At 41.3% G+C, this 26,353-nt stretch overlaps 3 protein-coding genes and 1 long non-coding RNA gene across 6 annotated transcripts in view; 1 reads left to right on the forward strand and 3 right to left on the reverse strand.

Moving 5' to 3' along the window:
- LOC111570272 (homeobox protein Hox-A7) overlaps positions 1 to 11,151 on the reverse strand; it is a 26,265-nt gene extending 15,114 nt beyond the window's left edge. The window contains exon 1 of one of the 3 annotated variants that reach the window (XM_035949418.2): positions 11,013 to 11,151. Coding sequence is in view for 2 of the 3 variants with exons in the window: in XM_055017799.1 (XP_054873774.1) it covers positions 2,684 to 2,736 (53 nt within the window). In the remaining variant the exon portion in view is untranslated. Of the gene's footprint in view, positions 1 to 2,683; positions 3,208 to 11,012 lie in introns of those variants that run through there. The other 2 variants (XM_055017799.1, XM_055017800.1) reach the window with 2 other exon arrangements.
- hoxa11a (homeobox A11a) lies at positions 3,748 to 6,969 on the reverse strand. Its single transcript, XM_023272931.3, has 2 exons — positions 6,162 to 6,969; positions 3,748 to 5,352 (listed from the first exon to the last, which is right to left on the reverse strand). The coding sequence occupies exons 1-2, from the start codon at positions 6,820 to 6,822 to the stop codon at positions 5,120 to 5,122; spliced, it is 894 nt and encodes a 297-aa protein (XP_023128699.1). The 5' UTR covers positions 6,823 to 6,969; the 3' UTR covers positions 3,748 to 5,119.
- Positions 6,995 to 13,296, forward strand: LOC129350657 (uncharacterized). Its single transcript, XR_008604129.1, has 2 exons — positions 6,995 to 9,275; positions 11,047 to 13,296. It is a non-coding gene; the product is annotated as an uncharacterized LOC129350657 (long non-coding RNA).
- A 2,621-nt stretch (positions 13,297 to 15,917) lies between these two features.
- On the reverse strand, positions 15,918 to 18,215 carry hoxa13a (homeobox A13a). The gene is made up of 2 exons (XM_035949417.2): positions 17,479 to 18,215; positions 15,918 to 16,950 (listed from the first exon to the last, which is right to left on the reverse strand). The coding sequence occupies exons 1-2, from the start codon at positions 18,122 to 18,124 to the stop codon at positions 16,703 to 16,705; spliced, it is 894 nt and encodes a 297-aa protein (XP_035805310.1). The 5' UTR covers positions 18,125 to 18,215; the 3' UTR covers positions 15,918 to 16,702.
- Between the last annotated feature and the right edge of the window lie 8,138 nt (positions 18,216 to 26,353).

The following is a 26,353-nucleotide window of genomic DNA, read 5'->3' on the forward strand; positions in this document are numbered from 1 at the left end:
TGGCAAAATGAGTTGGCAAAAAGCCGTTTTATGAAGTGCATCCTTTAGCTTGAAGACACTCTGAGCTATTCAGCACTAAAAGCAAATGCGTTAAGAATTCTGTTGCCTACAGATGGAGTGATATCGAAGGCTTTCTTTCCTTTCTTTTATTATTTTTTTTTCTTTGAGCTAGCATTTTTACGCAGGGAAAAATAGTTACTATCAAGTTAAGGTTGCATCATTTGGTTGTTTTGTTCTAAATGACTGTATTAAATCAAACATGCAGTAAGTATTTTTAATCTTAGGGTTTGTGCTGGTAATAAATTACGCATTTTAATCGGATTAGGAAAGCTATGCCTGTGTGTAAAACAGCGGCAATCCCCTGTCACAAGTGAAAGCAGTTAAAGACACATGAACGAAAACTAAAATTATGTGCTATATTCAATATTTGCAGAATTATTTAAGCATTTAAACCCAAAATTCCTGAAACACTCCGTCTAATGGGACATGCAGTTACTTCCCGAGGAGAAACAGAGACTTACAGCGTATTTATGTACAGCTTCTCTCTTCATGAGTACAAATAATTGTATATTTGACATTTAACAATGACCAAGTTTATTATTTTTCCATACACGTATTTACAGTTAGAAAGCCTGCTATTCGTGGGTGCATTTCTGTGTTTTTCTCTCATTTGGGATCTGGAGAGGAGTTTGTATCCGTAGTCATTACGCACAGCAGACACAGGTAAAATACTATCATGCGCGTTCGTTTAAACACTACAAGTATAAAAAACACAATTCTTCTGTACCGCAGTAATTACCTAACTTTTCTGTATACTGCAAAATTTCCAAATTTAGCTCAACACACAAGTTTAATTCTAGTTAATTCGCCCAAATACTGATCACGGTGCAGTGAGGGAATTGTCCCAGTGTGCCACAGTCACGCAGACATAAAGCTTCCACATACAAGCCATCCTGTCGGTCCAATTTGAGGCAATAAGGGCCACAATAAAACTCTCCTTGCATCTCGTCGTGTCCTTGGCCATGTGCACTCTATTGCTCTCTCCAGGTTGAAGTTAATCTTGGCCAGCTTTGCCATTACCAGGCCCAGGTGGCCGCTCGCCCCCTGGGTTTGTTTGCAGCCTGTTGTACTGAAACGGGGAAATTTGGGAGAAATTCATAAATTGAGCCCATTTAGGTCTTCAAACTCTCTCACTGACAGCTCATTTATGCGCACTGGCTTACACTTTTACCGCGCCGACGGTGGACATTTGTCAATCGCAGCTGCTCAGAACGCGCATATTTCAAATGACTTAAATGATTGAAGTCAGTTGTAAGGTTATTTATGTTTATATGAATATATTACAATAACCTGTTCCAAAATTTAAATGATATGTGGTAGAAATTTAATGATTAAATAGCATTTTCTGTGGAGCCAGATATTTCAAGATAAAGGCCGTGCGCCGAGGATTGGTGCGCGTTTGGTAACTTCCCCCTAAAACATAAAATGATCCAAAACAATGTTATCCCACCAAACACAGACAAACTAGCAGCAATAGTTACAAAGTCTGTGCGCTTTTCCCCACAGTGGCCTGTTCCTTATGGGACATATGAGCCAGTAAGGAAACCAAATACATCAATTAATTATGTGTGGCCCGTATTAAATTGTTCTGGCCCGCACACTTCATGATGTTGTACTGGCACGGGGGCCTATCGATATCTTTGTGTTACAGTTATTAATTGTAGCTATTAAATCTTCATTTTCACAGCTGCCCGGCTATTATATCCTGAAAACAGTTTACTCTGACCACTAGCTTTGATCAGGCCCATATAATCGTGGCCGAAGAGGCCGTTTGAGTCGTATCATGTTCGTCCCGAGTGCAGTTATGAACAATAATGCGGCGTTTTATTACATCCAGCGGAAGCATTTATTTTTCACGAGAGACAAAGGAGAACAAGACTCGGTCCACACGCATTAGGGTCCAGAATAGCCACTTGGACTGACACCGAATAGCCTCCTAGTGCAGCTCTGTGTGACAGGAAGGGAAAAAGGAGGGGACGAGATTGCTGCTTTATCACAATCAAATCTAGCTTTCTAACCATCGCTTTGGCACGCACGGACAATAATGTGTTTTGGAAGGACATCAAATGTTTTCTGCGGAATTCTTTGAAGAGGAAGAAGAAGAATGAGCAGTCAAGCCATCTGTTTTAAGATAAGCTGCACTGGGATGAGAAACTATCTGCAAAATTAGATCATTTGTTTGCCATGCAGCACCCACTACTTACTGATGTACCGTTAAGACACTAACCCTGTCCATTTTGAATAATTAAGGGAGGCTTTTCCAAATACAAAACACTTGTGGTTAGACTGAAAGGGGCTGCAGATCTCTCCAGGTAGAAGTCGGCTATGCTATACTCGAACCATTAAAAAGCTCTAGCTCAGCAAAATGAATAGCACATGCAGCATGAAGTCTTGGCACAGATGTGTTGCCTTATTAGGGCCCCCGGGAAGACTTTCAGGACCGCACGGCCCGGGGCACCACAGAAAAATGTTGAAACATTTCTCAAAACGGCTCCCATCACAATCTAGCGAGATTTGCATGCAAGAGAAGAGACTGACAGTTGAGCTACACAAGCTAATTTCCCCCCACCCCCACCCCCCTGAGCAAACCATTCAATCTCCAGGCTTTGTTGACAACTTTTACCTGCGTGTATTTGAAGTGGGCTTGAGAGACCGAAAGATCCAAGGCCATGACATTGGTCCCAATAGCGCCGCCCGGTGGTAAGACACTCAAATCCAGTGTGCAGCCATTGCCACTAAACTGATACGAGCTGGATAAACCACACGAGGGGGAAAAGCTTCTGAAATGCAGTCGATGCAGCCAGCGAGCAGAGGCTTTACCTCTCCGTCCGCTCCCTGTCGTTGCTGTCGCCTCCTTGGTAACACAGTTAATAACCTTGGGTCTCAGACGGTTTATTGCACTGCACTCCAATTGTACAAATGCTCCAGACTCTCAGACAGCTTTTATGGCCGCGTTGCTGCGGCAACGGGGAGGATGTCCCGTAATTAGGGACGGAATTCCAGCGCGCAGTAAAGGATGCGCAAGGCAAGGCCCGACTATGGCAGAGAGAGGCAACCATAAACTTCAGCCTCTGTCCCCGCGTTTATGGCCCTTTTGACTGTCATATATGAACGCCAATGCGCTGCGGCTAGCTCCCATAAACACAGTGATAACAACAGCAAATATGGCGACCCTCACCAAAGGAGACTGCTGCTGGTTACAGTGTTTCCAAAGCCAATCAGCAAAATGACAGATCGCATACACAGAGAGCAACACTCACAGAGAAACCAAAGGGTACATGGCGCAATGCTGAATGTTTGGCAACAATAAATGTTACAGAGACAGATAAAGGGGGACTTATCTACGCTGAACGTATAGCAAAGATTTCCTTCAGATAAACTGTAAGAGTTGTGGCATGTCTTAGCTGAAAATACTGTGAGAGTGGTTCAAAATAATAGAAGAACACAACAGTGATTGGAGAGCACAAGACCGAAAACCTATTTTCTAGTTTCTGTCTATTTATATATGATATATCTCTACCCTATAATCAAACATTGAACTCTATTTGACGACACTACTAAACACGCAATGGCACATTTTAATTAAAATGTTGTTTTATTTACTCCATTAAAAAAAGTAGACATAAAAATGTTTAATTTGCAGTAGGGAGGCTGGTGTGTGTGTGTGTGTGTGTTAGTTTGGTGGCTTCATAATGAGCCTCCAAATTTACTTCACCTCAGTGTTTTTAATTGTTTGCCACAGACCCAGGCATCTGATTGTAGCAATTCTGCTTTAAGCGTGTGTTTGATGTTTTGATGTTTTGATCTTGCGTGCGTAAAATCTTCCAGAAGCGCGCGTATTTTTGGAGCAGCAGTATGTGGTACGGTACATTTTACAAGGAAAATCGCGAACAAAACAATGACAACGCACAAGCTCTTTTTCAGTAATCTTTTCATTTGTTGTTTTTTTATTTGGAAATATAGTATAATACACAATAGTTTGGGCATAACCAAGCGATAGATTCAATGCAATGACCCTGACCAGCCTTGCCCTGACAGCACACTTGAAAATGCAGCTTTTTGTGTGTATGTTTTTATACTGAAAGTACCCAGGGTTCACGAATCACGTAAAAAAAAAACATGTCAGACCAAAGAGGCCCGCTGCGTGTGTAGGCTACCTGTGTGAATATATGTTGGGCGTGTACCTCAGTGCAACTCCACACGGATCCACTGGACAAGCTTATCTCTCTGGTTTGGCCTGCATTGTTTATACTCGACTGATAGTCTCCGAAAATCAAAGGCAAAGGACAAACTGGATTGGGCTGATGACAGGTACGCAAAACATAAATACTCATCCCTCATTCTGCAGGGTACTGGTAAGACGACAAAAGCTCGTTTTTGAGGTCAGCTCAGTCAGCATTAGAATCCCAATGGACCGCTTGTGGGCTAATAATGGACTTTGACTTGGATAGCCGTGACATTTAAAGGAGATAGTAAACGAGTGGGCTACAAAATAAATAAGCACACAAAACAGAAACACGTTATTCTCATCCGTTCAGACTCATTTGGTCACACCAATATACAACAGATTCGGCGAGTCTATTAAAGTCATATATTCGCCATCAGCCTAAAAACCACCCATTTTTTTCTGATTTTAAAAACAGAAAAAAATAAGTCAGATAAATCTTTTGATTACAAAATACACTAGACCAGTCAATTAGTGACTGCTATTTCTGTTGTTGCTGTCGGCGTGAAAGGAAAATAGACAAGGCGTCTGTGAATCGCAATATTAACATGGGCCTTCGCAAGCACAGTCTTGGCGATGACAAAAATCAGTTTTGTGTCTCTGAGGAGCGAAATCAAATTCCACAGACTGTCTTAATTCATGCCTCACTCTTCAGGTATTTCAGATGACGGGATACTGGTGTCCTCGAACTTGAAATTAACCATTGAGCGCCGTTGTTACGTCTGTCGCGGCCATTGTGGTACACAATGTACACTGGGCGAGTCACAGCCGGAGAGACAGTCAGTCTGTAAACGTAGCCAGGCCCACAGCAGAGCAATGCTGGAGCTGTGACCCCTAAAGCAGAGGATTGGACGTATAATACTGTAATCTGTCTCTGTTCAGTTTCTTCTCCTTCATGCGACGGTTCTGAAACCAAATCTTTACTTGTCGGTCGGTGAGGTTGAGCATCCGAGACAGTTGCAGCCGTTTCTCCTTATTTATGTACACACTGAAAAAGAATTCTCGTTCAAGTTCTCTGATCTGATATTTGGAGTAAGGACACCTTTTCTTGCGGGTCCTCTGTCCACCTGGAGAGCACAGAAAGAAGCCGATCACAGAAAGTATACACATTTCAAATTAGCCATGACTATGTTACAGGAAAAAATGATTTACACGTGTTGAATAGCGCCCAGATTACGCATGAGCGGATTTCCTTAACATAGAGCACTAAGAACATATTTCCCATTTGAACATTTCAAGTGTCATATATACAGATATTATATTACACAGGAAAGATTATCAAACCACTCGCTGCTGGCTGACTAGACAATACACTTGGGCTTTGACCTTTTCTAGCAAAATGAAAACAAGTTCACTTTAAAATAAAAGCAACTAGTAGCTACAGGTAAATGAGAATGATGTAATAGGGAGTTTATATGAGAATATTAGTTCTACAGAAAACATAAAGTGAAAAGCTATAACACAAACTCCATGATCGCTTTAATACAAGAGCTCATGTGTGCTAAACCTTTAGGCAGAGGCACCACGCTCTTACATGCAAGGGCTCTCTTAATGCAAAGAAACCGAGAAACAAGCGCGTTCACAAGAAATGGAATTAACTCATGTCTCTATAGGAACTCATATTCATATCTCAGTGCTTTTGGGGAAACGTCAAGGGGTGTTAGAGAAAAATAACCGGCCTGATGTCTTTCACGGCCAATTTCAATTCCAAACACGTGATCCTGCAGTTTATAACAAAGTTTTGTTGGGGGGTGGGGGGGTCTACAGGCCCTCTATAAACCTTATATGCTTATAAAACAGCATATAAAATTTTTAACAGCAGCGCGCAAGATTGCAAACTTTCTCTCATAACCAAGGCGCTGACTTTAATACGTACTGCTGCTGCTGGATTTCTCCTCATTGTTGCCGGAAGATAACTCTGGGCTGCTCGTTTCATCCCGCTGCTCCTTCGTTTCGGTGTCCCGGCAAGACGGTGCGTCCTCCGGCGCAGAGCTCGGCGGCTTGGTCGCTGTTTTTTCCCCTGAGTAGCCGTTCGCGGAGGAGCTCTCCGACGCGTTCCCGTACGCCGTCTCGTAAAACTGGTCGAAAGCCTGTGGCAGCACGCCATTTCTGCCCACGTTTCCGTAGAAATTTGTGGCAGCAGAGCTGACGCTTGTATGGTGGTGGTGGTGGTGGTAAGCAGCGGCGGCGGCTGCGGGGCTGTTTTTACCAAACATGTCCCCTACGACGGCGCTTTGCGCCGACAGACAGTCCCGGTGCACCATGTCCTCCGCGCTTGGATAGCACTGGGGCAAGTTCCCCCGGTGCGGCCATTTACCGGACGCATCAATGGCTGCATAGTCCCTGAACGTCACCTCTCTGACGGGTTGGACCTGCGGCAGGTTAGAGGAATAGGAGTATGTCATGGGGCGGGTAGACGGGGACTGGGATAAAAACGAGGGAAGACCGGAGAAATCAGCCCCCGCAGACACGTAATAAGTGCAACTGGGCAAATACATGTTCGATCCGACGGGGACCCTTTCGTCAAAATCCATCATCGTAGTTCACCCTGTTCTATAACTCTATGTCGGGCTTTGATTCCTCTATAACCGCCCTGAACATGGCTCTGAAGCGCCGTGCCTCTTGCCTCTTTGAAGCAGGTTCGCTAAGCAGAAATTTGGAGACGTAAGCTGACGTGGAGAGCCATCTCCATCCACTCCACGGAGGAGGAGGTCACGTGACCACGCGGCAGAAATTGACAGATTTTCAGGCTGTGTGCGTGTGTGTGTGTGTGTGTGTGTGTGTGTGTGTGTGTGTGTGTGTGTGTGTGTGTGTGTGCGCGCGCGCCTGCCTGTGGGTGTGTAGAAAAGAGAAAGAGTGTGTAGGAGTGTAAGAGACATGACTGCTGTGTGTCCTAAAGCTTGACATTGGTGGTTTATAGACATGCCGGCTTAAAAATGAATTCCCATGCAACGCAACCAGGACAAGAGAAAACTATATTTGGATGACGGCTGTTTAAAAAAGAAAAGAGGGATTTAAATGAAAGATTTTTCCAAAATATTAACATGAACTTCTCAGATGCTTTGTGCACTTCCATATTCTTTACAGTCTTTCCTGGAAAAGAAAAATCAACGTTTGTGGCTATTTTCAAGCTTTCCTATTTGGAAAATATTTATACATAGCTCGTAACGTGTGGAAAATAAAATGACAGATCCTAACTGGCAATGATATCAACTAAAGAAGCATTACTCTTCACTTATAATGCAGTGTTGAATTGGAGGAAGGAGACAGCCAGCTTATCTCTAAAGTCTGCTTTTAGAAATGTCTTAGTCATCATCATTTGGTGGGTTTACAACATAACATTTGGCTCAGTGGGCATTTGGTTATCAGGGTCATGTTCAAAGTAGCGGCTAATGTTTCAACTGGTTACAGCCTTGCGTTACTATCAGCATATGACCGAACTGAAATTTGGGAAAAATAAATATAGACACAATCTTAAAATACATAGTTTGTAGTGACCAGAATTCAAATTACAGACAAATACGCACAGTGAAATTTTGGTCATCTGTAAAACCTTGCACAATTAAACATATCCTAAATTGTAATCTAAACAATAACTGGGCCAGTTAAATAGTTGTAAAATGTTCTTGTTAATCACAGTAACAGAAGAAACTGAGCTATATCTCTAAAGAAAGACCACGGGTATGTTGCGGAAAGTACGCATGAATGGAAGGCTAAACTCTGTCGCCATGAGTCGCTTCACAGTATGTTTCAGCAGTCAAAAATTGGTGAAGTTCCTTCTGAAAATATATATTTTTTTAAATTTTAAAGTATGCTCGTCCCGCCGCAATGTTTTGCTTTGGATTAACATTTTATGAATTCACTGGGAGCTTCAAAAACCGCAACATTAACTTTTACGCACGGCTATTTCACAGCGTTGAGGTGCAAATATATATTCAAATGTGCGCTTTTCAGCAAGAAAACAGCTTCCACAAACTTGCAAGATACTTTTGTTTTTTGATTAAATTAAATTTTCACATATTTTTAAAATTTACTCCCACGACGAATATACATTTGCGTAAATCCCATCAACGCCACAAAGTCAAAGAGGAAAATATAATTTCTACAAGAAATGTATATTTTAAATATTCGCTGCCGTATTTTACAGTTTTACAGCTTGAGATATTTTAGCTACATTTGCTGTAGCAAATTATATTTAAATCCTAAATGGGATTATGTAAACATCTCGAAGCTATAAATTGTTCCAACGGAAAGCGCAGATATTTGTGGAGCAAAGCTAAAGCAAATCAAAGATAACAAATGTGGAGACTCTTCAGAAATGCGTTTCTGCTATTTGATTTGGTAAACATGTCACAGTGCACATTCCCCGACTCGCTGCTCTCAGGCCACCGACGAGCTGGTTTTGGAGAAACTGCAACCTGACTCTAATGTGCTGTGAATGAGAGACCTGAGCTCGGATTAAGACCGCCAGGGCTGGTCTGGCCCCACAGCCCGAAGTGCATATAGGGATTCAAGGGGCTCCTGATGCCACATGTGAAACACAACCTTGAAATATAACACATACTAATACTGTGCAAGTCCCATCTAACGCCCTGCGAGTGCATCAAAACAGGAAAAACCTAGCAGTCAGAGTGATATGGACCGTCCCGCTTACCGGCCATTTAATTTGGATAAATTGTAGGGACACAAACAACTCTAGTATCTCTGTGACCACACGCTCCGCCTCTCAGTCAATCCAGACAAATTCTACGAGTTGTGCTGAAGCTTTTAAGCTGTAATTGAGGACAGGATGCCCAGGAAAACCAAAGCCAGCTCTGCACAGACCTGCGTTTTTATAGCTGCTATAGTATTCTACTGCGTTTTTTCCCCCAAGCCAGACAGACACCACAAAACTGGTCAAGCGTGATAGGAAGTCGCCACCTACACGGACTCAAAGCCAGCAGCTGAGGAATTTCAACGATATAGAAACACATGTCAGTGCACAACTAAGGTAAGATTTCTTCTTACAATAAATAATCCTATGTCTTAACCGAGTGTTAAATTACTAGAAACTTTCTTGATTTTAAAACTAATTTTCTTAAAGAAAAATACAGAAAAGGAAAGTCTATTTTATGTCAAATGTGTTATTTATTAAAGGAAGTCGTTCTGTGGATCCTCTGGTCATCCTTCTTGTGCTGTTTTTCCTCAGCAAAACATGTCTGGCGCTACGTAAAAGCTCTCAAAGCCAAAGCTTTGTCTGTACGGTCGACTTCAAGTTCGGGGGAGGGAGAGGGTCCTTCACAGAGAGCAAAGGGCCCGCCGTGCCCCGGATGGAGTTCCTATAATTGGCTTTGCATTTACGCAGGCTTTAGGTTACAAGATTAGTTGATAATGTGAGCCTGTAACCGCCAGCGAAGGAAAAGCCAAATGAACTTCACCTTCGCACTAATAGTGGATCAGATGGAGGCCTTTATATGGCGCTGCGTTAGGTTGCATGTAAACATTTAAAATAATGAAACTAAAAACACACTCATGATCGTACTTAGGAGGCTTTTGCTCAGAAAACCCTTTAGTTTGATCAGACAGGCTGCACGAAAACGCAGAATACAACTGAAAGTATTGTTTTTTGAAAATAATGGGCAAAAAAACAGCATAAAACACAACTATTTACTTGACAGTCGACTTGCCTTTTAAGTAAATATAGCACGAGAGAATGTTTAGTAGATTAGACACCGAGGTACATAAACTAATGTATTTTCACACTGGACACCGTTTGGATTTTCTTGGTCTTCATTCTTTATGCACACCGGACTGACGTTTTTTTTTTTTAGATTAAACATTGAAACAATCATTGGAACACACAGATGTTATCTTGACAGTTAACTTTAAATCAAGAGTGACCCTTGTTTTGGGCTGATAGAAGCTTGGTTTTGTCAGGAAGAGAATGCAACATGCAGATAGCCCAATTCGTGCGCCATAAAACCTTGTCAGACAACAAGTAAACAATCAAGTCTGGGGAGGATCTGAAAGTACAGTTTAACGCCACGCCAGGTAGGCCCTGTGGGCTGTAAAGGAGCCTAAATGGGAGCAGTCAGTGTCCTGCAAAAGAAACCTCCTGTAGTTTAGGTCTTCAAGTGGGATAAAAAGCCCAGAGCTTTAGTACAGGCTGTTTTTGTTTTCATTTTATGGCTGAAAAATGGGCCACCACACCAGCGCCTCAAAGCATCTATTGACCGGATTCTGTCAAAATGGAAAAGACTGTCTTTAGTATAGTGAGCTGAGCAGGAGGCCGAAGTAGCAGTCTGATGATACAATAAGAAAACGGGTGCCAAATGCGACTTTAAACGAGCATATTCTTATAGGTTCAATAAGAGATCACAAAATACGACTAAGCAGGGAGTTTTGGAAAGCACACACGGGTGAGTGACTGACCACCAAAAGAAATCATACACCAGTCTGGGTTAATTAATTAATGTATGTATGTAATTTCCAGGTAAAGCATTAATCTAAACTAGAAATGTGTGTGTTTACTTGTATAGAAGAGCTCAAATGTGTACATTGATAACGTGTTTTTGAACTTGAATTGTACATGGTCTTGGCTCAGCTGTTATCATGTTGCTGGCTACAGTTGCGGGAGGATTATAAATTCATCAGACTGACACAGGAAACAATCCCAGCTTGCGTTTTGCGCACAGTTAAACGAGCAGGAATATGTAGTGTATGTGTAAAGGAGAAAAAAAAAGTGAACCTGATTCAGCGAACAACTGTTGATTTATCCACAGGTGACAGAAATGTGGGCCGACAGCGATGGCGACGACAGAGGGGCCTGGCGGACCACACAGGGGCCATGCAGGGAAACTGACCAACTCCACGGTCAACGGGAGCACATCTGGCAAACCAGAGGAAGAATCACAAAGCTGGATTAGCCTGCAGAGGGTATCCTGGGAAACGAGGCGTCAGGAGGAGCGGGCCTGGACAAAAGGAACACAAACTGGACTTCAGAAGGGCAATACATGAACATTAACAAAGTAAAAATAGCAAAAAGGGCAAAGAATTACACGAAGAATTAAGTGGAAAATTAAGTGTGGCGATAGATGTTGTGCGTAATTTGAAAAAGGAACCAAAAAGGCACAAAATGGGCTGTGGCGTCAGAAAATTTTCGTGACTAATTTGCACATTTCCTACTGATAGCTTGAGGAATTGTTGATCAAAGTCACACTCAGAGCATTAGACAGAGTTTCCACGAAAATCTCAGTTTTCAAGTTGAGTGCAAGAGTAAAAAAAATTATCTTTTTCCGCTTTTAAGAAGCTAAAGAGCCAAACGGGCTGGTTTATTGGGCATTTCTTCCTTGAATACATTGTTTAATTTAAAAAAAATATCTAGATGTTTCTCCTCCACAATGCTTTAAATGCAATCTAACGTAACATAATTAAACGGAATATTTAACTATTGCTGGATGCTCACGTTTGGACAATGTTTCAGTGGACGTCCGCAGTGTGATTTTTAGTCCCCCGAAACAGGATTTTCGTGATTTGTTTTTCCAAATGAAAAACAAAAATCTTGGCTATCAACACATGTAATAATCTACAGTGCAATTAGATCGAATGTATTTGGACTCATGCTAAATAGATTTATTCGATTCAGCGACAAAATACAACCGAAATTCGACCTTAAATTCAGATTTCCACTACTGCCGTTTATAAATCCACCTTATACGCATCATATATTGTTTCATATTAATTTTGTTTTTGTTTAAGCATCAATGCTCAAGTAAAGATGAGCAAATCTCATGACTTAGTAGATAATGATTGTTCTGATTGGCTCTTCTGCCGCTAAAATATAACAAAATACCCGTTTCTGCAACCTTAAAAAAAATCCAGTGAATTTAGGTTTGCTATCTTTTTTTTTCTAATTTGAAGAAAATGTGAAAGTACTTACATGTTGTTCGATTCATTTATTGTAGTTGGTTGCAACACTTGATTAAAGCATTTTCCAAAACACACACAGGCCCATTTCCATAAAGGCGATGTCGCTTTTTGTAAACACTTTTCGTTAGAGATCAAATTTTAAAGATCTGGCCCACAGGTCAAGGAAAACCTATTTAACAAAAGCTTTTGTTTATTCGTAAATATTTTGTGTTTGAACTATGTTCACATGGAAGCAGCAAGCACATACGATCACTGTAATCCCTACATGCTGGCTGCTCTCCTCTCCTTTAAAACATGCAGTCCACGGAATGGACACAGTAAATTTTTTGGCATTTATATTTCAGGCCAAATGAGATGCTCTGATACCAGGAGAGGAAAAACCTCGTCTCTAGACGAATAAGGCGCCGACTGGGACATGGAGGAGGCTTTCACATAATCTCGGTCAAGTGCCTCTATTTGACAGCTGTCACGGTGTCGGATAAAGCTTATGTCTGCTGAGGTCTTTGTGCTGTATTACGAAGATTATCTTCCAAACTCGTGCTTTCAAGCTTGACCAGAGCTGCACCGTGGAGCGGCTGAAGGTGGCAGGGCCTCGCTTCCATTACGCACAGAGACAGCGAAGGTCAATGTAAAGAGCAATGGCCATTGGTGGCCCTGTCTGCTCAACACGTCTGTCAGGTAGGCGAGAGACAAACTGCTCACTGGAAACGCGGATTTAAATTCAATGCACTGATTCCTTGAGGCGATATTACACACTTTACTTCGTGGATTAAATCTATAATTGTTATTTAATAGCATATCTTTATTAAATTTGAAATTGAGAAACAAAAATGATGGCCTATTCTGTTTTTTTCTTCAGTGCCATAATTTCCTCTCTTGAGAATTGGACTGCTAAACTGCACAGATTTTAAAATATCTGTCCTTGTTTAAAAGCGAATCCAAACAGACTATTATTTTTATTTTACTTCGCTTTGTGCGCTCATTCAGGATTGAAAGTTATTGATGCATCAAATCCAGGTGCAGCTCTTTTGCAGTAACAATAGATGCATTTCGAAATATAACATATTTAAAAAAAAAAAAAAAAAAAAAAAACTCCTATAAAATTAACTGTAATTCACTCTTTTTCCTTAGTGTGGCAGCACAATTCAATTCTTGAATAGCAGCGATGCAGTCCAGCCTCCAGCCTGTTCCTGCCACAGTCTGAGCTGTCCAATCAAAGATGCCTCACAGAGGAGGAGCGCTGCGCCGTGAGCTTTGGACTGTCACGTTATGTCTCAGGCTGTAGGCGGGACTTCCAGCCTTGTTTTGGTTCTCAAGAACCAATAAGAATCTGTTTTGCTGCCTCTCAGCCAATGAACTGCCTCTCAGCCGCTCTACAGCTGCAGCTCTTCCGATTTTTTTTTAATAAACACTCAAGGATGTGCTGAGCAGTGAGACATCTTCTTCTCTCCCATCTCTGGGCTAGTTGTAAAACACGTGCGCGCCCCGCCGTACTGACGTCAGAAAACGTGGGCGCTTAGCAACGGCGCATTCCGTGCTCGCGGACGTTCATCCATCTCACACTTTGTCTGGTGTTCGTCTGAACCAGCCAGCTGGACATGTGCGAGTCACGAGGACGAGATATCCGACGACTAGCACTTTAAAAATACCTCACAATTCAGCCTTTTAGTTGAAGGAGTTTAAAATATCAAGAGTGAATGTTTGGTTGGGCTTCTAGGTGTTTTTCTCTCGATTTAAATTAAGCAACAAGTAAGCTATGATTAGTAAACATAGGGCCTGTATGAACATCTGATGTATCAAAATAAAATAATTTTTTTTTAAACAAGACATTAAACTTCAGCAATATTTTATAACGTAAAAATAGAAAATTCTTGATTAAAATCTTGTTATTGCCATTTATACTCAACCGATAATTTTTTAAATTTTAATCACGTAATCGATATTACTAGAGATAATAATAATAATAATAATAATAATAATAATATATAGTTTAAAGGAATGATTTAATCCATTATATTTTCGTGCGTAAAATCAACCACATTCTCAGTTGGCTACTTAATGCAAACAGTATAGGTATGAAAGAGTCCGAGAGAGTCTATCAGCTAATACTCCTGCACGAGGGGGACGCACGGAATGCAATAAACTTAAACAATTAATCACCAAGTGAATCAGCCTCGCATGTGGGAGAAAGCGAGAGAAGCCGGACCTCAGAATCAGGATGGATTTGGTTACATGTCTGACATCTGACCGCCAGTAAGACTGAATCATATAATGCAGCGAAATCACGTGGAATACTGGACAACGCTGCACCACAACAGCACTTAGACTCCCCAAAAGACAATATTTTAGGATACAGGGTGAATATTTGCACTCTTCAGCTGCGTCATCGTAGCCACTATGGCGCTGTGACTAACTCGACACGGCGTCATATTTTACGCACAAGTTGCAGGGAAAGCTAGAACCCGTACAGCAGGAAATCTATTTCATCGAAACTCAAGTTCAACTCAAAATGATAACGTGGCTGATATAAAAAAAAAAATATATATATATATATATATATAAATGGTTTCTAAAATATTAAACATGTCCATGCAAGACATCAATAAATCAAGCAGAAAACGCACCAATTGACGCTTGAATGAAATTCAGCGTCTTTTTTTTTTTTTTTTTAATAAATCATCGCAGGTATCGCAAGTAAAATTCAACAGTTCATATGTTTTACTTCTTAATTTCTGCCAAAAACTAAATACCATCTCTAATCTAACAGATTGTTATTGGGATTAATAATATGGTGTCTATTTGAAATAGACAAAGGAGTGAAGAAACCCTTTGGAACACAAACTAGACTGACCGGGCCGAGTGCGCGGTTTAAACCAAATTCATTTGTATTTTGTGTTAATATTCACCCAGATACATATGTAAAAACATACACATATGTTTTACATATTTTTGTTACTTTATTTTTATTCATAATCTCAAGTTCACCTCAGCGACCTTCAAGATTAAATATCCTTGTCATAACGTAATTTTAAAGCAATTGCTGCTCACCCACAGTCACACAGAGGGATATTTGGCTGCTTTTTTTAAGTTTCAATTTTTAAAAATATATAATTTAATAAAATGAGGATTGTCTTTTAACTCGTTTAAGTGTGTTTATTACGGGTGTCGTCCTCCCGAAACACAAAGACACTGATTTTGAGAGTATCAGCGTATAATTATATTCTAATTATTATAAACATAAATTTTTCTTTCATTACTGATGTTTTTAAAAGCCTGTCATTATATTTTAGTAGGCCTCTAAGATCTGAATGGGACAGACTATTAATATTCCAGTGGAGTATGTCACAAAGTCGTCGCTAGATGGCGATGTCAGCCCATATTTCAGCACAGAACAGCCACAACTGACTGATTTCCTTTTTTCCCAAAAACCCAAAGAGGCCTACTGCTCAGTACAAATAAAGTACAAATATTTGCTAAATACAATTTGCATGTAGCATTTCTGAATAAAATTTACTACAAACCCAGGAAACCCACTACCAGACAGTTTCACTACTGACAAACTGAAGTGTCACATTCAGCGAGTGTTTGGACACTTAGAGTATTTTAAATTCATGCAAAGGAAGAATCCTTTCTCCCAAAACGGTGATATCAAAAAATACAAACTGTGCCATTATTATGTTTTCATGTGGTAAAGTCTCCATTTGTTCATATACTTTGGAAACAATTCAACCAAGTCCATATTTTTATTGGGACGGACTTTAAACACCGACATACTGGACTCACAGACACAACCTGGATATCATGCCGGAATTTACTTATATACTTATATACAACCACATGAATACGCACACATTATAAAAGCTATGATTGATATGAACACATATCCCGGACGATTATCTAAGCATCATAATAACAAATTGCACCGTGGATTGGATATGAATGAGAGCACGGACTCATATGATACAGACTAAACTTCGTACAAGCTAAAGCATGTGAGTAGGCTTTAAAAGGAAAGCCGTGAGTGATTAATATTTAACATTCCCAAGGTCCAAATCCATAACACGGTCACATCCTGCGAATCTTCCATTTATCACTCTCGTTAAACTTGGAGATAAAGGTGTAGCTCGGTGGCGCACAGCTCTCTGAACTGGGGTCAGTTTTCCTGCTTTGAGAGCGAACATGTCAAGAGTAAAAAAAAGAAAAGAAAAGAAAGAAAAACAAGAAAAAGTCACACGTACTGCAGATAGATATATTTTTTCATTTCTCCGACTTGAGTCTCTCAAAACAATATTTAACAACAAGTGGCAAGAAAAAAGGGGGTTCGGCGATCACAGGCCCCGGAAAGTTTGTTCCAGAAGATCCGGGAAATCATTTGCCTGCATACATTTGAATCAGTCAGGAAGGAGTTCCAATCCATGTGTCCAAACGCGCGTGTATGTGAGTCTATGTGTGTGTAGTAGTTTATCTCCCATTGATTTTGTCCGTATTGATAAAAAAAAAAATACACAACTAGCTGATAGTTTTCAATTTGTTGACAATTTTTTTCTCCTTTACGCGTCTGTTCTGAAACCATATCGTGACCTGCCTCTCGGACAGGTTGGTCTGAGCTGATATTCTCCTCCTTTTGTCCTTCGTGATAAATTTATTGGCGGCATACTCGCGCTCGAGTTCCTTCAGTTGCACCTTGGTGTATGGCACGCGTTTCTTTCTTCCACGTCGATAAGAGCCAGAGTCGCCTCCTGCGTGAGACACTGAGTCTGAGGGGGAAAACAGACGACTCAAGTTCACATAAAGTGCCTCAAAACGTGTGGTCCAACAACTCAAAATGATAGTTTTCATACAGTAAATAAAAACCTGCTCCTAATTTGGTGGCACATATCCACTTACTTTAAAATCAAACAATAAAAATCAGATACTTCAATGTTTGCTATGTGAAATAAAGTGTTAAGTCCATGCATCAAATGGGAAAGTCTGGCTACTTGATTGTGACAGCTATGTCATAAAATCATTGTTAAATGCTTTTCATTTTTAGAAAAAAATAATCTCAGCTTTGGGCATTTTTGGATTTTTAAGTCACTTTTACGCACTTGTTTCATTATAATTTCAAATTTGTGGTGAACAAATTATCATACAATTGTGCTGTTTGTGCTGCAGAGTAACGCAGTAACTGACATTACATTCTTCCACCCTAGTACACTGTGTATCCTGTTTGCTGTGTACTAACTCACCAACATGTCAAACCGCTCTGTCTTGTAAAAGCTAGATTCTGGGTAGATGAAGCCTACCTGAGGGCTTCCACATGTGTCCCGGCTGAGGCTGCTCCTTGGTGCAGTAAACCTGGCCGTTCCAGCCGTTGGGTGCGAGAGTCCACGGTTGGTAGCTCTCCATAGGCAGCAGGGACTCATGTCGAGCCTCTGACGGCGCACTGATAGTTGGCACCACAGGAACGTCCAGGTAGCTGGGGACAGGTTGGTATGGGCCCGAGGGGTAGGTTGGATAAAAAGCAAATTCCTTTGCCCGAGAGGTGAAATCGTCGCCCGAGGCAGACGTGTCCATGTATTTGTCTCCATATGCGGAGGGAGGCTGCGCCCCGCAGGACTTTATGCTGCTGTGGTGCGACATTCGGCACGGGTAGCCAAAGTACCCATATGGCAGAGACGCGCTGGATGAATTCTGCGCTGCAGAGCAGGGGCTGCACTGTTTCACTGGGTCGCCCATACCGGAGGGGGGCACGTCGCTGGAGGAATAAGCCGTACTGGGTGCCAAGGACGCGGGGTGCGCCATCAGATTCCTGCACTGGTTCGCAGCAAAGTTGCCACCAGCAAAACCCTCCATGTTCTTGCTCACTTCATCGGAACCGCCGCCGTTGTCGTAGAGGAACATCACCGACGGGTCGACCCAGCGAGGACGGAGGAGCAGTGACGTTGTCATAGCACGGCATCCAACATTGAAGCTTCTGGCTCTTTTTTAAAAAGGCCAGAGACTGAAAAAAGGAGATACTGGTTCTCAGAGAGTAAAGCTACTCTGACGCGCACAAGAGCGCAGAGGTTGCGCTGTTATTGGTCCAGATGTTGCCACGTGACCAGGCTATGCAAAGAGGACGGTAAACATCACCAGATAATTAAATGGAGAAAAATGCGGCGAAGTAAGGTGACGTACCTTTCAGGGAATTTAGTTTTAGTCGTTTTAGATTTAACTGTGATGGATGTAGTGGATTTTTGAATAAGATACACAAACAGGTGATTGCAGTTTATTGAAATTATGCCACATTTCCAAGTTTCAAAACCGAGAATTGTGTAATATTGACTCGAAAATGGTTTAATTTGACATGCAATGTTAAAGTGAGAGTCCATTATGTAAAAATGGTCAAAAAGCTAAAAACACAGCCATGACTCAAACGCTTATATGACTAATACGCACAGCCTGTGGCCTTTACGCACGCACACTGACCCGTCTTTGTCTGCGTCGCAGTAAAAACAGGGTATTATTTCACGACCATTTACAACAAAAGATTCTTTTTATCAAACTGTGATATTAAAGTCTGCTGTGTTCCAGCATTGCACACGATCCACATGGGATTTAACATACTTCTGCCGCCCGCGGATGCATAGACAGACCATGTAGTGATTTGTCCGAGCGTCTTCAGCGCATATGGGATGTAGAAGAAGGCTGCTACAAAAATAGTAGAATCCCTTATTTCAAACAATATAAATAATGCATACAAGCAGTTCTGGTAAATTAGACAGGGCCTCACATGAATATCTCCATATTAATCGAAGGTGCAGAATAATTAAATCTTATATAACGTCATGTTTTCAGATAAACACCCGTTTCCTGACGTGTTTGCTCTATGCAAAGGCAGAAAACAGCTCTCCGCTTGGCACTGCGTGCTTTACATAGGTGGTAGACGCGGCTGGAGGCCAAGGTCAAGTTGAAAGTTGCTGTCTAGCCATCCAGCCTGTCGGACTATTCAGGCTTTGAAGGGACCGTCTGAGCTCTTGAAAAGAGCGGAAGAAGGGTGAGAATTCCTGTGCCAATGAAAGCTATTGGAGGACATTAACTTTTACTATCATTTTGTTTTCTCCACCGTTTTCTCTCACGAACTAGTCTGTGCCCGCTTTCCTTGGGTGGTGCGTATCCGAGCGTTGGAAATATAAAAGGAATGTTGTTTTTATTTGCGGATCTTTTTGGGGGTGTTTTTTTGGCAGATATGTGTGAAAGTGATGTTGATCTCTGAAAAAAGGGGGGGACGTGATAGAAGTGTGTCTGTGTGTGTGTGTGTGTGTGTGTGTGTGTGTGTGTCTAGTCTGCTGCTTTGTGTTTACGACCAGTGGCTCTCCGTCTATTCTGTGCTGGGGGACATGGATCTTGTGGAGCTTTTCACTGGATTTCTTACCACGGTATCAAAATCCAGCATGAGTTTTTGGCCCAGTCGTGCGTAATTACACTCACTGCTATTATGAGATTTAAAAGAATACCAAAACATCCACAAAGAAGCTGCCACTCAGGGGACAACGGCGTGTGGTGCCGTTTATCTAAATCATTAAAAAAATGCTTTGGCTTCATCTGAAATATCTAACATGACCACCATATCAAATTCTCCTAAATTATATACAGATAAATAAACTAAACGCTGAAACTGGCTGTTTAGTTTGACACAAGAATATTCTGAAACACGGTAGATGTGGGCCTGAGGAGGGGAGAAAAGCACAGCAGTGATGGACTGACATTGTTTAACTCAACAAGAACCCACATTCAAAGCTAGTGAGTGTTGTAGCGAGAAAAATGTTAAAGTGTTCGTGATGTTTTTGTATGTGGGGGGAGGTGCTTAATTTCTGTTGAATCAATGGAACAAGAGGGGCTGCATTCTGGGGGGATTTTGGGGGGATTTAAAGTCACTTGCTGGAAGTCGTCATTCATCCAAATAAGGTATTAATGTAAGGGTTTTAATCTCACGTTGTGTGTTTAAATAAAAATAAGAGCCATTTAATACTAAACATTGTGAAATAACACTTTCATGCAATTTGTTAAGGTTGTTTACAAAAACAGCTGAATAAAAAAACGCTAAATAACCAAACATCATATGCTACTGTTTGTCTTTTAGGTCTAAAAGTGGAAGATCTGCTTTGTTGCATTGGGGAAAAAATGTGATTATTTGTTCGAAAATGTATTTTTTATCATTTCCCCTGCATTAAACAATGTCACATCCACCGATTCTGTGTCTAAAGATTGATTGTTAACATTTATTTGATTTTTTCTTTTTGCATTGCCAGATAAAGTGTGAGGTGATTCATTACAAACTGTACACAGTAGTCACGATTTGTCCTCAAGTTATCATACAAGAAGGGTTAAGTAATGAAATCATTCAGCAGCAACATGCAGCAATAACAATGAGTCACGGTACAAGGCCCAGCCTGTTGCGTCCTGCCTGGTGGCGTTTTCATCAATGTAGGCAAATCGGGTTTCAAAATAAACACAGTGGGGTTAATCATTAACTGTTCCCAAGGATTTTGTCACATTATTTCCTGTTCTTTGTCAAATTATAGTTATTATAGTTATTATATATCCGTAATACACCCATCCTGCCATGTGTTTGTTTTTAAAAAATCTACTTTATCCATGCTCGGCTCTAATTTGGATAAAACACAAACAGTAACAACAGCCCTGCGTCCTCGCCAAGGTGGCCATCGGCTCGCACATGTGGTCAGTCCAGACAAGAGACATCCCCAAATACAATGAACGCAGACTAAAGGAGGGGCGCACACTCGCCAAATTCACAATGAGCCTCCACGTAACACTGTGTACCAGATCCCTCACTAGAAACACCTAATATTGACTTGGCACTCAATTCCAATTCAGCTGTGGACAGAGAACTTGAAGAATTACAGCAATGATTAGCCAAAAAATTGCTAAATAGTTTTTTTTCTGTAGATTTTCATTCCCCCCCCCCAAGTCTCATGTGAAATAACTAAAGAACAGTGAATTTAAGTGCTTTAATTTGATATGGACCTCCCAATGGACGAGAAGGACCCCGGAAAGTTCCTAGGACTTCACTTTGGGACTTGGCTGCACAGTCTGGACGCTTTCATCTGAGGTCATTATCAAGGCTCAAGCCCTTGTTTGTACTGGCATCCAAATTACGCAGCCGGAGAAAGAAAGAACACATTTATTTCCACGGACTCTGCACCCAAATTCTAGGGAAAGCAGGGGCAGTTCTATACAAAGTTATGCTCTGCTATGAATTTATATCCTTAATAACCTCATTTGAGATATACAACGGGCTGCTAAGAACGCACAGTCAAAATTTCAGTCCCGTTGATGACACATGTTGAAAATAGACGGCTGTCAAAGAGCTGTCAAAACATAACAGCCAATATGTTTTTGTGGTCGAAGCAGGGAACCACAGGGCGGTCACACACTTGACTTTTCCATATTTTCTGGACGCTTGCCTGCGGTGTGATTATGAAGGATTGCATAAAAAATAAAAAGAAAATCTGACCCCATTTCTTTTTTTTTCTTCAGGCGAGGAGCCACCTAAAAAGGTCCACAGTTAACTGGAAACTTTCACTCCCAAGGTGTTCCTAATGTGTGCGTTTAACTGACACGTTGGTTGCAACTTTCGCTCCGTTTCAGCTCCTGCAGCAGAAGTCTTAAAGGTTGCGTTAACAGCCTGCTAAGCCTATGCCCTGTAAGCTGCACGTGAAATCATTTATAGGCATACAGGAACCTCTGTAAATATAAAGGTCTGCGCTTTGTTTCACTTAATGTTCAGCCACTATTCAGCTCCACATCTGTTGCATTTTTTGATTAGAGGCTTCCAACTGCAAGGAGGTAGAATGTACTTGTTAAATTTCATCATTCTGGCAGGGAGTCAATGAGATATTTTTCCTTAGGCAATAACTAAGCTGTCAAGACACTCACACATTAATATTTATACCAAAACATAATTTTAACACCCTTTTTTATTCTCTGGAGAAAGTGGTTGCCCTAAAGAGTGGACATTTTTATTATGAGATACTTCAAATAATATTACTGCTGATGTTTCTTTAGTTTTTCTATCATTCGGACACAATGTGGTCCACAGATCCTGCTCTTTTGGCCTTTTACTATGTGCAGAAAGTACATTTAATTCAAAATTGAAGTAAAACAATACTTTTCTGAGTCCAGCTTCAGGAGCCGTGCGCACCAGAAATACTACAATAAGCAACACTGCATAGACATTTAATGCAACCGAAATTACGCACGAATGGAACGGTTAAAGAAAGCAATGCGCTGGTGTTAAACAGCAGGCCTACACCTGTTACATTTCAAAATGTAGCTGTTTCATTATTTGATTTTTATTTTTTTAAGTACTGTGTGCATATTGCCGCTTGCACGCATGTGGGGACGCTGCAGTTAGATCAGTTTCGCCTTCATTTATGGAGTCTTAAAAAAACGAAAAAAAGATTTAAAAGTTCATTAGTTACCGTCCAACCATTAAAATTCGAAATAGCTTAATTTTATCCATCTTGAAACCAGTAAACTACTCAACCAGAATTCACCAAGTTTTGCATTTTCAATTGTCTCAAAGCTTTTACTTGAATTGTTTGATTTATTTATTTGCACAATCATAATCCACCTCTTGAAAATGTAAATCATCGTTTTCACAAGTTCCCAACAAAGTTGTGATATATGATCTTTGACTGACGATAGTGAGAAAAATGTTGTTTAATATACTACGACTGTAATCATACTTCATCTTAATAACAGATCACAGGCAACAGGCCCACAGGTAGAAATAGTGTTGCAAGAATGCTTCAGGGCGGAAAAAAAAACAAAACTTGCAGAGCTGTAAATTATTTAAATGACAATTAAAAACAGAACTTGACGGGATTATCAAGCTAAATCTGAAGCAAAAAATACAACGGTATGGTGTAAAACTAACACACTTTGACGGCAGTCCCCGTTTCTCCCCGTATACTCTTTTTATGTGTTAACCGAGGTGTGGCAAACGCTGCAACTCACAGGCCGCAGGTCTATAGTGAACATTTTAAAGCTGTGATTCACAAACTATGCGCTCCGTTCATTGTGTCTCCAACACACCTTCAACCACATGCAAATCAGCTAGATGTCTGTTTGAATGTTCATGCACTCTTACACTGACACCTGGACTGCAGTCACCTCGAATCCACTAACAATAGAAGACAGAAATACAAATAGAAACGTTTAACTCTGGACAGCAGCAGTCCACAATGCCCATTATTACCGGCTCTAAAAAACAAAATTCTAGACAACACAAAGGAAACAGTGGCACACAGACTTGCAGTGGAATTGATGACAGCAACGCTCTAAAAATACGAACCCATTTGCAACTAGGCAGACTTGTAAATATCACCTTTCCCAAAGATGCCAGGGACGCACAGGCCAGTCTAAAGAATCTGCACACACTATTGTGAAACGTCAGGGCTTTGCACCTGGTGTGCTGCTTTGCTACTGCTGAATTGGTGGTAAGCCATGCCCCGTGATGTTTTCCCCTTTTAATTGGGTATTACAGGCCTGATCTCAGTGGCTCGCTAAACCCATCCTGTAATAGCGAAGGATTTGCAGGATGGCGCGCGGAAGAGCGATAAAAAGAGGGTCTTACAGCTCACAGATTTCCAGCTGTATAGTCATCAGGACTCGTTTTGCTCCAAGGTCAACGAGTTAACTCTCTGGTAGCTGCGTCATCCTGTTTCAAGGCCAAGTTGAAGCAACAGAGACGGGAGGGGCCACCATAATGAAGGAGAGGCTAGATTTTTATTTTCTCCCAGGTTCCTGGTGTGAAACACGGTGCGCCCCAGCCGGAGAGAATATCCACCAAACCCCATTCATGCGCAACTGTATCACACGCAAAGTCTTTTTGTGCTAAAAGCAAACATTCGTGCAGATCTGCACTGCCAGGGCCGTGGATTGGATTACATGCTCACTGCGCAGGCTCCATGGTCAAGTTCAAGTTGGGCTGGCTAGTAAAACTGAGGGGCGCATTCTGCAGTGTCTGCCGCGGGGGGCGCTCCCCCTCTTTGATCTTCCCTGCAAAACTAGACACTCGAGCATGGCTACACAGCAGTCCAGTTTCTGCGCTTTAGCCGCAAGAATGTGCAGGATTTGAATCCAATTGTGCATTTTAAAAACATCCGCAATGCGGTTATTTCATCATGTAAATAACTAAAATATGTTCCACAATCAGCACACCCTCCAAACCCATCCGGTGTCCTTCACTATCTAAAACACACACAATATAAGTGACACTACTGTAAACGCACAAGGTCATTCATCTGTTGCGCAAAAACCTTTCTGTTATCTCTGAAGGATCACAAGATCCCATCTGCCCTGGCCACGACCCATTGCATAATTGCTGTAAGTATCAAAGCAATGGGATCTTTGCCATCTTTGTGCGCTGAACTGAGACTGGGTGATAACCCATCTTCATATATTTGAAAGCAGAAGTCAACCAACTCCGCCTCTAAATAAAAAGGAAAATTTGCTCATGCGCCCTCGCATGCGGTCCGGCTAAAAACACCTTTGTTTTGCAAATTTCGGCATTTAAATAAATACTGGCTCCTCAAAAATTTAATGAAATCAAAGAAAATTGAGAAGAGTAATCACATTCTGAAAAATTCACTCTGCATTCGTAATCGGGTCTAAATAAAGCAGCAAAGGCCATAGAAATGACCAGATTGGTAAGTTAACTAACTTCTGTCCAAAGACGGAAATGAAACAAATTCCTCTGGTTCTTTCCTCTCTGACTCAAGATGATATTTATGGTTTGACTGAGAAGTTGTTTCAATAGTCAGCGAATTTCCATTATTCTGTGGTAAACAATTTGCAGACTGATTTAATTTTAATTGGCTGACTAACAGTACCCTTGGTTCTGACTCCAAAACTGATACTCCCTTTGTAATAATCGAACAGATGGATAGATTTCAACCACAGCTATAATCAGTGTCTCATTTTTCAAACTCAAAAGCAGCAACAATTGTCAGAGAGTGAGGAGGGTGCGAGAGAGAGAGGCGCTCACTTTTTTCCCTTTGCAGACCAGATGAAAGAGTCGGGGGAGAAAGCCAAAGGAATTTCCCTCACTCCTCAGCCGCCGGCACTTTGGGGGAGGGGGTGACTGCTGCTCCGGGCCTTTTCCCTTTTACGGACAGGCGAGGGCGCACAAGGACAGCGGAGCCTGCTGGAGCTCCACACTGTCAGTCTCTCCTCCTTGTAAGACCACATGACACCAACGATATGAGCTACATCATCCACATCCTAATACAGCCACGATGTCCTGCAGCTATAGATTTCATATGTACATATAAACTGCGAAAAAAATTTGAAGTCTGCCTCCACAGAGACATCAGGTGTGGTCAGGTCCCACCCTGTGAAATCATCTGACCCTAACAATGTGCAATCTATACAAAGCGGTGCAGTGTGTTCAAAAAGGGAGAAGGAAACAAGAAAGTTATCAACTACATGTCAAAATAAAGCATTATAGCATTGATCATGTGTTGCTCACAAACGAAATTTCCATTGTGTACTTGCCATCAATTACACGAACAAAACACACTGGATGAAATTTACGAAATAAGTGGACATTGCCTGGCGCCAGTATATTTATTACATATCAGCAGTTTGAGGGAACTTAATCAGAGCTGAAGAAACATGGAGCTCAGAAAACGTCCAGTGGACACTGCGCGCACTGCATCCTTCAGTTAAACCAGGCTTATAATGAAACTCAGTTTGCTTCAGCTGCGTTAAAGCAACATGAGGCCCTTGGTTCCATGTAAGGAAGACATCTATCCCTTAAAGATACACAAAGTTAAAATGCGCTAATTATACCTAAGAAACTGCACAACTCATGTGGGGGTCTTCCACTGTCAATGCTCAGTACCTTTTTAAAACTAAAATACTACATGCATATTCAAAACAGCATCCGCCAGAGCGTTTTGCTGAAACACTGTGAAAGCATCACACCACTATGTTTTATTTACACTCTGAATATGTGCGCATGGCTGACTGATTTAAAATATAGCTCATACACACACATCTATGTAAACACATGAAAATAATAGGTTTAATGTACACATAATGAGGATTCAGTCTGTTGGTTTGAGTCCAAGCCATGCTGTTTTTTTTTTTTTTTTTTAAAGATTTTGT

This window comes from Amphiprion ocellaris, chromosome 15 (assembly GCF_022539595.1).
Source record: "Amphiprion ocellaris isolate individual 3 ecotype Okinawa chromosome 15, ASM2253959v1, whole genome shotgun sequence".
Taxonomy (NCBI): domain Eukaryota; kingdom Metazoa; phylum Chordata; class Actinopteri; family Pomacentridae; genus Amphiprion; species Amphiprion ocellaris.